This window comes from Sesamum indicum, linkage group LG2 (genome assembly GCF_026168435.1).
Source record: "Sesamum indicum cultivar Baizhima isolate 11 linkage group LG2, ASM2616843v1, whole genome shotgun sequence".
Classification (NCBI taxonomy): Eukaryota; Viridiplantae; Streptophyta; class Magnoliopsida; order Lamiales; family Pedaliaceae; genus Sesamum; species Sesamum indicum.
In genome coordinates, this window is record NC_142658.1 from 14821309 (window position 1) to 14833678 (window position 12370).

General features: G+C 31.6%; 2 protein-coding genes across 2 annotated transcripts; one reads left to right on the forward strand and one right to left on the reverse strand.

The window, feature by feature from the left end:
* Positions 1-660: 660 nt before the first annotated feature.
* Positions 661-2886, reverse strand: LOC105155714 (uncharacterized). Its single transcript, XM_011071635.3, has 2 exons — positions 2518-2886; positions 661-1056 (listed from the first exon to the last, which is right to left on the reverse strand). The coding sequence occupies exons 1-2, from the start codon at positions 2705-2707 to the stop codon at positions 935-937; spliced, it is 312 nt and encodes a 103-aa protein (XP_011069937.1). The 5' UTR covers positions 2708-2886; the 3' UTR covers positions 661-934.
* A 4897-nt stretch (positions 2887-7783) lies between these two features.
* On the forward strand, positions 7784-12081 carry LOC105155899 (cold-responsive protein kinase 1-like). The gene is made up of 7 exons (XM_088877920.1): positions 7784-8066; positions 9652-9876; positions 9961-10091; positions 10421-10634; positions 10718-10949; positions 11328-11478; positions 11567-12081. Exons 1-7 carry the CDS (start codon positions 7784-7786, stop codon positions 11888-11890), a joined length of 1560 nt encoding a protein of 519 aa, XP_088734046.1. The 3' UTR covers positions 11891-12081.
* The last annotated feature ends 289 nt before the right edge of the window (positions 12082-12370 follow it).

A 12370-nucleotide genomic window follows, 5' to 3' on the forward strand; every position in this document is an offset into this window, starting at 1 on the left:
TTATTTCCCACATTATCCATGTGTGATTTTGCGGTTTTCCCCATGTATATGAAAATTAATATTTTTCCATTTACTTGTATTATAATGTTTTCTTAAGTAATAAGAGAATGAAACAAGCAGCAATATCCTTCTAGAAAGAACATCCATCAAAAGAAAAATCAGGAAAAAGAATCCCGCTATAAAGAACAAAAGATCTTCTTCTATGCAAAGATAGAAATAGCTAACTAATCAGCTACTAGGGAAATTGAAGACCATATACTAATAGAAGAATCCAGAAATGGTAGAGGGCCTTTGAGCTGAATTAAGAATTGTAACCTCAAACTTGACTTTGTCAAAAAATATGAATACCAGGTCACTTGAGCCGAGGAAAAGGTTGACTGGTAAGAAAGATTAGCTTGCAAGAAACATCATCGTCCTTGACATAATTAGAGTTTACTTTGAAGATTAAACGTGCATTGGTGATCGTAATTATGACAAGAAAAATCTAATGAACAGAATCATTAGGCAACAAGAAAGAGATGGCAACAACTCCCTTCTCCGCCTCTTACCATTATTCAAGATTCAAAAGAAGCCTAGTGTAGAAACTCCTTAATTGTAGTCAACAACTCAGTCTCATAGATGGAAACTACAGCAAGTGTTTCACTCATGAGATCAGGAGTCTAGAGATGAAGCAAATCTTATTACCAACAAAGTTCTAACTCCGACATCTGGAACATACGAGTACACAGCTCAAATGTTAAATGACATTCAATTTAATCTGTCTGTCTGCAGAGGAAGAAATTGAATTCGTGTGGAAATAGTCTTGTGATTTACAGTCACATTGCTACCAGCATTAGATAACAGCAAAGAAACCAAAAATGGAAGAGAAGAGTGAAGTAATGGCCGAGAGGGGAGAGAGATCTGTACATAGCTTGGAGTCACCAAACACACATATCTAGACAGGAGGTATGTTGGCGAAGGAGAAACCTTTATACCCCTTGTATGCATAGTAGGCGATCCGCGTGTAGTAGAATCCAGGAAGGAATAGCAGACCACCCAGTATAGCAAAAAAGGTCCCTGCAATACAGCATTGCATCAAAACGAATTAATAACGCCGGAAGCAGCTATGTTGTTAGAAGAGAATTAGTAAACAATACTAGACCTCTCCAACTAGAAAAAGTTAATTGCAGAATTTGTGCAGATGAAACAATGATGTAGAGGACGCCTCTTTGTGATCAGCCAGGAATTCTCAATTCAAGTGGCAAAGATGACAAAGTGACAGACGAAAGGTGAAATAGATAAATGACATAAGTTCCAGTTGCCGAAAGAAATACATAAAACATGAAATATACTGCTCGATGGCTGGGCCAAAGCTACTCAGTAGGACATATCAGAGTGTTTGGCAAAACCTCCCTCCTCAACCAACACAACATAAGCTAACAAATAGAATATATTCAATATCATAGTAACAGAAAGAAGACAGCAAAGCAACTTCAGCACTGGCCAGCGGCTACTATCCATTGACTGATGAATGGTAGTAGATGCAATATTTGTTAAATAACTAGATAACATAATCAAGATACCTGAATGCACTGTATTTGACGTAAATCATTCTAATGTTGTTGTTGAATGTATGCTCCAAGGAACAAATATGCAAATTTTTCACTTTTTGTCTTATTTATTACAAGATAACTTCATAGATTAAGTTAACTTAGATCAACATCATATATTGTACCATCAATATGTCCATATAAACCTTACTATAAGCTATCCATTCAGTTTTACAGAGCTGCGTCTCCCCTATTTAATCACCTCATTTTCTCCTTATCTCCTTCCAAGTCGCTAAAAATTAGTGACAACCTACCCTCGACATACTTCAAGAACAAGTGGGCTGGCCAACAAATGACCAAATCATTACAGTGAAGTCTAAGTCTTAAGGTCAGAAATTGGGAACATAATCTATGTTCAGTCCCCATCATATTACATTGTATAAATAAACTTTGATTCAGCAATCAAAAGCTGATCTTTCTCCTATTTTGTCAGGTTACTCTGAAATATTCTAAAGTTACACATTTTAATTAATGAGCTTTTTACATTAAAGAGCAACATAAATGAATGTAATACATAAGCTCAAACATTAATTATGTCGAAGACATACACTGTGATTTATGCTAGTTCTTGCTTACTAGTATACTTTATTCACTACGAACTTCTGTGAAATATAGCCAAGAATTTGCTACAGTAATCATCAATTTCAGACTGTGGGGAGAAAACAAAAGGGCTTAAACAGATTTTCTCAACTACAAAAAAACTTCTTGTATTACTAATTAAACGCCCCAAAAATCACAATTAATAACTAATAATACTAACAAATCAATAGTGCCTCCACACCACCACCACAAAGACCACAATACAGACCCTCCAAGGAACACAGACCAGCTCAAAATCTCCAACCCCCCACCAATAATAGGGCAGCGAGGGAGAAGGAAACGAACAAGTCGGTGGAGGGAAAGACAGGAAATTTGGAGAAAAGAATACCGTGAGCGCGGTCGCCGCCGACTTGATTGATGGCCATGATGATGCCGAAGACGATTCCGAGGACGCCAAAGACAAGGAGAGCTACGGCGAGGGCGATCTCCTTGATGGGGGGCTTGTTGTTGACGCTATAAGAGGTTTCCATCATTATATCCTCGTCCGTAATCGAGAAAGCATGATCCACATACGCCATTGCTTTCTTCTACAGATTTTCCTGATGGGTTTTTCTTCTTTTTCCTTCAAATAGAGGATCTTTGTTCTACAGCAGAAAGATTGGGTGGGAAATGGAAAAGAGAGAGAAAGAGAGAGAGATGGTATGCTTGAGGGAAGAAGGGACTGCGAAAAATGGCTGCTTTATTTCGACATTACTGAAGAAACAAGAAAATAATAACAGTGGCAATACCGTGGACGATACGCTGCACCTGCACCCGCACCCGCACCCGCACCCGCACCCGCCCCAACTCAAGAAATGGAATTTTCTGAATTTCTTTCTTGGACTTTGACAATTTTTATTTTTATTTTTAGGAGAAAATACACAAAAAAAAAGAAAAATTAGAAAGATATGTATATGTATATATACTTAGTTTTGAAGAATGGTCTAATTGTTAGGGTGTAAAATGAGTCGAGCCGATTTTTAAACTAACGTGCATATACTGATATAAAATTAAAGTTTTTTGAGTTGGAGTTAGAGCGAGTTGAGCTTCTATTACTTTAAGAGTTGGGTTTGAATCAAAACATACAATTTTAAAAATTTATAATTCAGTCGTATATTCTTTATTTTTATCTTTTAACTTATATATTATTAATATCATTTTGATTTTGATAAATGTTAATATAATAGTAGTGGTAAGAATAATAATGATAATAATATTAACAATTCCATGATTTTAATTTTTATTTAGAATAAATTATAACGGGCTCTTTTGAGATTTGTCATAATTGTAATTACACAGTTGTTGTTTAAAAAATTATAAATACCCTCATGAAATTAATCCTACTCTTACAAATACCTCTTTGTAACAGTTCACTATAAGGATGTATTTGTAATTTTTTTAAATAATAAGAAAATATTTATAATTATGATAAATATAAAAGAAATCCTTTATAGTTTAACATTTACATGTGACATTATTATAATAAAAAGGGTATATTGCATAAAATCTCCCAGTATTTTTAAAATTAACTAAAAATCCCCCATGTTAAAAAAATAAAACTCCCTATGTTTTTAAAATATTGCATTTTCTCCCCTTCCGTTAGGTAAGCACTAACGGCGGTAATTTTTTATTGAATTGACTGTTATACCCTTTTTATAATAACCATTGATTTTCAATTATAAAAAATGAATGATTCAGACTTTAAGTAATTTAAATATATTTTCTTATTTATATATATTTATAGATACAATATATATATAATATATAAATATACACTATATATAATATGTAAATATAATATATATATATGTATTTGTAGGCGATGACGGCCGCTGCCGCCAAGCTCAGACTATTCAGGCGATGCAAAGGGGGGGGTGAGGTTGCCCCTGCCAAAGGGGGCGACTGCCCTCATTGCCCCATTCTAGAAGGGGCGGTGGCCAAATCTGGATAACAATAGTCGCTCAAAGAATAAGGGCGATCTTTTTCGCCCAGGCGCCGTCACCAACCACTATATGCTGGTGATAGAGAAGAAGGTAAAAAAAATTCTATTTTTTAAAAGTAAAGTAAAAATAATTTAATTTTTTCAAATTTTAGTATTTAATTTAAATATTATTTATGATAAATAATATAACTTAAAATAATTGATATTAAATTTTTGGTATTTTGATATTTAATTAGTATTATTTATAAATAAATAAAATATATTTAAATTAATAAAAAATTAATTGAGTTAATAATATATAATTAATAAGTGACTTTTATACTGCCTATAAGTTTTTAATTGAAAAGTGAATTTTAGTGCATTAAATTCGTATTATGTTTTTTAAAACATTTATATACTTTTTAGGTTTTTTATATTAAATTAATATATTTCATAAATAGATATAATTTATTATAATATATTGGACTCAATAAATAATTTAAATTAATGAAGTATATTTAAATAAAATAATAATATAAATAAATTAATTTAAAATATATTTAAATATGAAAGAAATGGGCAAAGTGGATATTATACACTTAAAATAATTTTAAAAAAGTAAAAAAAAAAATGAGGTCCACTCTCACAATAGCCTAGTGTCACACACTCTCCATTAATTTCTAACTTAGAGGGGTTTTTTTTGCTGTATTTTATAAAATCTAGGGGGTTTTTCTTTATTTTTTTTAACACAAGAAATTTTTAACTAAATTTTAAAAATACAGGGGTATTATGCAATTTACCCTAAAAAAATACTAATTATAATCACAATAGAATAATCATATTGAAAATGATTATAACGACAAAATTCATAGCGATCCAAATTTTTTATTTAACATTATAAATGAGCAAATCACCTTTCTATTTTAAAAAAAAAATACCCTCCTTTTGTGCTTATTAAAATAAAATAATTTACGTTCCAATCTAAGAAGGTAAAAATTTCTTTATTTAAAAAAAAAAGAATAAATTATTAATTTTAAAAAAACAGTAAATTACTATTTTTTTAAAATAAGATAATTTATTTATTTATAATATCACAGAATTGTTTGTGCATAAACTTGACTTTTTTGCACCCTTTATCATGGAACAATGATTTTGTCGGACTACATATATGATGTTTGAATTATCATAAAATAATCTAAAGTATTTGGTAAAATCCTTTGAAGAAGAGCTTCTCAAATCTTAGAATATTATTTTTTTTAATAAGAAGTATGAAATTTCTAATTTAATTATTGTTTCAATCAAATTCTAAAAGTTTGGCCACTTTAATTATAAAGCCGTTGTTACTAACATTTTGTAAATCTTTGTTTTCAAAAGCTTATTTTAAAAAGAAAATTAATATCTTATAAATTCAAAAATTAAATTATATGATATATAAAAATTTATAGAATCTTTTAAATAAATTTCACTGAATATGTCTTATTTATCTTGTAATCCAATTAAAAACAAGAAATTGCTATCCAATTAAATAAAGAAATATGGATGCAAGTTGACATTTACCAAAGTAGGGAAAAATATTTGTTTAGTCCGTTGAGACTATCTGCTATTAATTTTAGTTTTTTAAATTTGTTTATTTTAATTTTAGTCTAGTAATTTTTCAAATTACTTAATTTTAGTCATTTGATTCAATTTCGAACAATTTTACCCCTACACAACTTTTCATGAGCAATTTTAGTCCATCTATATCCATTCATTTTACATCTCGTAGTTAATGCTCGCCTAGAATAGTATAAGAATTTAGGGTTATTGAAAAAATATTTATATATATTACACTTCAACTATTAGGATGGACTATTAGCTTTGATCATCAAAAGGGTAAAAGAGTCATAAATTATGGTAAAGGACCAAATCTATGCAAAATTTATAAATAAAGAACTAAATCTAATATTACCAAAAATAATGGACCAAAAATAAATTCAGACCAAAATTATAGGACAAATTTTTTCCCCCAAAAAGGTATTATAAGTATTTAAAACTCACTTTATAAATATAATAGTATTCGAATTAACCACTAAATCAGAACGAACGATATTATGGTTAATTATTAGGAAAATATTAGGGGCAGCCAATTATTAATTTTTTCCCAACAAACGCCGCATTTACCTAATTATTATGACCTCAAATTGGAAAAATCTTAAATTCATGTATTTTACTTTTTTTCCAATTAATATTATTATTTTTTGAAATTATTTTAAATGTAATTTCTATTTTTTTTTGGGTGAAAAATATAGTTTCACATTTTTAGGACAATTCAAATGTAATTCTTTGGGAAAAGGTGTAATTTTGATATTTTTTTAAGGGGATCTATAATGATATGATAAATCTTTGGGATAATTATATTTATACCTCTTGATTCATAGATTATTTATACAAATTATTTTTATCTTTTTCATAATTACAGAACCACCCTGACAATATAAAAAAGGACTAGTTTGTGTCACTACAAAAAAAATTGAGTTTTCGCTACATTATAAATAATCACGGCTTAAAAATCATGGTAAATCAATACTATTAACCACGGTTAAACAAAAAATTAAAGTGAAAATTTAAATTTTTTTGGGAAAGGTATGTTAAAAATTAAAATTTTTACTACGACTAAACAATATTCACTATGGTTTTTAGCGATAGTCAAAATATTTGCTATGACTAATGTTTTGACCACATCTGCAAAAACAACGGCTAATGGCCGCTGCAAAGTTGTGGTTGATCTATATTTACCACGATTTTTCTTTTAGTTATAGTAATTAACCATAGTGGAAAATCATCTTTTTTCTACTGTGTATTTATGTTGATGTTTTTGGGGGTGTATGTGTAACTTTTTAAAATATAAAAGTGAAATTCGATATGCATATAATCTAAAAATTAAATTTGCATAATTGTTATATAATTATTTTTTGGATATATATTAAATTTTTTAATTTTTGGTATATATAATTTAATTTGAATATTTTCAAAAATAATTAATTCAAATTAGAATTTTGCACCTACATTGAAACTATGGAACTTGCTTATACCTTCGAAGAAATATGTCTTAATACCATGGTCAAAAATAAAATATAATGGCGCATACTAATTTATTATTGCGATGCAACGGTTATTAGTGGTTGTTTCTACAAGCGAGGTCAAAATATTTGCTATAACTAAAATTAATGACAAATATTGGATACTGTGAAAAAAATCATAAGTAAATATTAATTAAATGTGACTAAATTCAAATTTTCGCATCGATTTTATTTAATTATGATAAATAATATTCGTTTACTATGATTTTTAAATCATAATAATTTATACTATAAGGAATAACCTTTTTTTCTTTTGTATGTAATGATAGTTGTAGAAAATAATGCAAGCAGTCTCTTATGATATTACAAATGAGTAAATTACCTTCATATGATAGAAAAAAAATAGTAATTTATATTTCTATATTTTTAAAAATACAGTAAAATTTATTCCTTATATTTTTTAAAATAAAATAATTTACTTTTCCATAATTTTTTTTAAAATATAATTTATTCATTTACAATATATTACATTAAACCCGATAGTTGTACAGACACTGGCAGCTGAATTGGGGTTTGAATATTTCATTCCGCATGCATATGTTATGAGATATTAACTAGCCGTCCGAACAGGAGACATGTGGAGGGCTGTAGTGTCCTACTCCCTGTCTTATAACTACGTAGTATCTCACTGGAAACCACTTGCCAACGTTTTGAATTGTTCAAAGAATTCCAGTTTCGATTATAACCATGTTGCCATAATTCCACAAGAAAGAGAGGTTGCAGGAACGGAATCAAGAAGCTGTAATTTCGCAGAGTGGATTCGGGTGCATGCAGTGCCTGTTTTCAGCCTGCAGGTGTGCAAGAAAGAGGGTATTTGCCTGTTTTTGATGAGAGATATGCCCCGTTTAGCACTTGAAGGTATGGATTCTGACAGGGTTTGGGTTTCTTTTTGTTTTTTGTGTAGCCATTTTCTGTTTTACGTTAGTTCTTTATGTGTTTTGGTTTTGTGGGAAGTTATGAAAATCATTGGTTCAAGAATCGATAGCGTTTTTAGCTGTGATGAATACAATTTTGGCCCTCAAATCATTTGAGTTGCACTTTTGGTCCTCAAACTGTTGTTATTTTTGGCGTTTTTAGTCTTTAAATTGTTATAGTTAACGAAAGTTTTATTTGAACGGGGAAAAAATAGCCATTTTCCTTTCATTTTGTGGTGACTTTTGAGCTTCGGTTCCATGCACCAATTTTTCCTATTTTTCTTCAAATTTGAAAATAGAATTTTTAAGCAACCAAATTTTCTATATAACTTAACAAAATATTGTCAATAACCCGTTTGTGTATAACACAATACCTGCAACATATGTGTAATGGAATATTGGTTTTATCATTTTTACTTTATTGTATTTATAATATTGACTTTATTATGTTCATTTTATCTATAGATTCGAAAAATTGAAAAAGAAAGACAAAATAAATAAAGAAAAGTTAAAGTTAAGATTATAAACTACACAATTTGAGAGTTTGGAATTTTATGTTGAATTTGTTGGTGTTAATTAATTTAAGGATGTATATTTTTTAGTATGAATGTTGGTTTTAGCGTTACACATATGTTATAGGTATTGCATTGGGGAAAATGTAAGCAACCCCCTTGTGATATTATAAATGAGCAAATTACACCCTTATGAAAAAACAAATAGCGATTTACCTCCTTATATTTTTTAAAATACAACAATATACCCGATATGATTTTTAAAATAAAGCAATTTACCTCCCTATATAAGGAGGTAAATTGCTTTATTTTAAAAAGTAAAAGGTGGTAAATTATTACATTTTTTTTATAGGGGATAATGTGCTCATTTTCAATATCACAGGAGAATAAATTGCTATTCACCCGTATTGCATTATACACAAAACAAATTACTGACAAGTTTTTGTTAAGATTATATAGAAAATTTGTTGCTTAAATTCTTTTTTCTCTCTTGAAGCTTGAAGAAAAATGGGGGAAACGGATGCATTAGATCGAAGTTTGAAAAAAAACACAAAATGAAAGGAAAATGGCTACTTTTCTCCGATGGTTTTATTAACGGAAGGAATAAAATGACTAAACTAATAACAGTTTGAGACCAAACCTGCAACCTTAAATTGTTTGACTGTATAAGTGACTTTGTTTTAGAACCAAAATCGCAATTATCCCCTTTTAGCTGTTGAAGGTGCTCTGGTTCTGTTGACAAAGATTGTCCACATATTGAGGGATCCAAATTGTGGAGATTGTTTACATACTGTTTGATAAACTGTGGCCAAGAAACCAGAAATACAAATGACTTTTATCTTCAACTTCTGTTGCTGAAATTTTACACATTGATGCCAGTTCAAAGAACCATATTTGATGTTTGTTGAATTGCAACTGACAACAGCGTAGTTTAAGTGGTGAAGTGGGAAACTAACGGGACATAGCGATACGATCAAACTTCAGTTTTCTTGTGACCCTTTTGATCTGTGCTTCGTTGTTGGAAAGATTGTAGTTTGAAATCCCAAGTTAATGCAGCCATTGCTCCATCAGCTTCACTTGATATGCAGAGTTCCACAGCCAAACATCCTTCACCAGCTCTGTTCTTTTTACTTGGGGGGATAATCTTATTCCTCATTCTGCTTATCCTGATAATTTTCTTCCGGGATGTTATCAAACCTGCACAACTGAAGATGCTCATTGCTCGAACGATGAAGCGACCAGGTTGTGAATTTTATCATGTAAGAGAACGACAGAGTAATTACTTGAAGCGTTCTCTCATCATGGCCTGATTTTGATGTGTTGCAGTAACAAAGGATGTCCTGAATGCCAATTTTCATACAATAAGCTATTTCAACTTCCAGACGTTGAAGAAGGCGACCAAGAATTTCAAGCAGAACAATCTGCTCGGGACGGGTGGATTCGGGCCAGTCTACTTGGTAAACACACAAAACATGTTTATATAGCATTTACTTATCTTCGTTTCTTAAGGAGTCCGGAGTTTCTGAGATTCGTCGATTAACTCATGACTGATCATAAAATGCCTGGAGTCATACATTAATACCTTCAGCCGTCATTTTTTACTTTACAAATCATCCCTTGGCGATTTGGTCTTTAGGGGCGAATCGACAATTCTAAATCTGACTGCAGCATGCAGGAAATGCAATATAAATTTTGAACTCCAGGAGTCCTTTTTTTGTAATATTTTTCTCCTATATCTCAGGGGAGTTGCATTATAGTGTCAAATTTCTTCTTCCATTTTTAATAGGGGAAACTAGAAGATGGAAGGTTGGTTGCGGTAAAGAAACTATCCCTTGATAAATCACAGCAAGGAGAACCCGAATTCCTTGCTGAGGTGAAGATGATCACAAGCATACAGCACAAGAATCTGGTCCGCCTTCTAGGTTGCTGCTCAGATGGAGCTCAACGACTACTTGTGTATGAGTACATGAAGAATAGGAGTTTAGACCGTATCATTTATGGTATTGCGGACTTAATTTAACTAGGACAAACTAAAAATGACTTCATCTAACTAGGATCCTTGTTCGTATTCTATGCGATGCAGGGAACAGCGATGTATTCTTAAACTGGAGCACTCGGTTCCAAATAATACTTGGAATTGCTCGAGGGTTGCAGTATCTGCACGAAGATTCACACGTCAGAATTGTTCACAGGGATATCAAAGCAAGCAACATTCTCCTGGACGACAAATTTCATCCTAGGATCGGAGACTTTGGCCTGGCTAGGTTTTTCCCTGAAGATCAGGCTTATCTCAGCACTAAATTTGCTGGAACCCTGTAAGTTCTCTCCATGTAAGTAAATATGGTAGACAACCTTCACATAACAGCCCACCGGTTTTGTGCTTCAACTCAATAAGAATCATCAAAGAATAGGCAGAATTGCGTAACTTCATAAGGTCGTATCTTATTCTTTTCAAGTTCTTGCATGTACACAGAAGTTATGCTGCTATGTTTGGTCTTTTAGTCGCAAATTAATATAATACCGGCTATATGTTCCGAATCTCAGAAGCATGCATGCTTAACTGCTAATTTTATACAAAGATGTTAGAGATGCTCAATTTTTATATATGTGTGGTTTTATTTGTAATAATCATCCAGAAAAATAGAGTTTAGGCCATAGTCGTAGCCGTGAATCTATACAGTTCATTTTTGCAGAGGTTATACTGCACCAGAATATGCCATTAGAGGAGAACTGTCCGAAAAGGCCGACATATACAGTTTTGGAGTTTTGGTTCTTGAAATTATCAGCAGCAGGAAAAATACTGACCTTACATTACCTTCAGAAATGCAATACCTCCCTGAATATGTATGCCTGTCTTCCTATTAACTTCTTCATTTTTTTTCCCTAATTAACCAGTAAAATTCACTTATCCGCGTTATGCATCTTGCACAAGGCCTGGAAGCTATATGAGAGGTCTATGTTGACTGATCTCATAGATCCCAAAATGCGAGAAAATGGATTTGTCGAGAAGGATGTTCTTCAGGCAACCCATGTAGCTTTCTTATGCCTTCAGCCTCACGCCCATCAAAGGCCACCGATGTCTGAGATCGTAGCAATGTTAACATGCAAGGTTGAACTGGGGGGAACGCCTACAAGACCAGCTTTCTTGGATCGAAGGAAAAGGAAGGACGAGAAAACTTTGTGGGATTCTATATCGGAGCACTTCCCGTCTCCGCTAAAGAGTGAATCTCCTTCTCTCCCTCGGCATCCAAAGTAAGAATCATTATTCCCTTCAACAATAGATCGAGCAATTTTAAAGCCATGATATTTGAGATCATTCTTGTTGTTCAATCCTTAGCTAACAATATGCAGAAACCATTCTTTTATTCATGTCCTTGTTCCACATGTGATGAAAAGTTCTTTTGGTTCTTGTGTTGTGTAGATGAATAAACATACATGCTGATGATCACTTAGATGTATATATATATATATTGGTGTTGTGGGAAGTGAAGACTTTTGTGAAATTCTCGATATTGATTATTTTAGGAAACGTCGCTTGCTACTACCATTTCTTGATATACATTGCTATTTGGTGAAACTGTAATAGATAAACATTCTTGACGATAAGTTTGATTCTGCTAAATCTGATTCGAACTAAAATTTTTTGCGTGTGAGACGCTGAAAATCTTGGTTGTCAAAACAGAATCAAGTCAAGTCTTGCTCTTGAGTTTCATTTATGAGCTAAAGTGGAATTAAT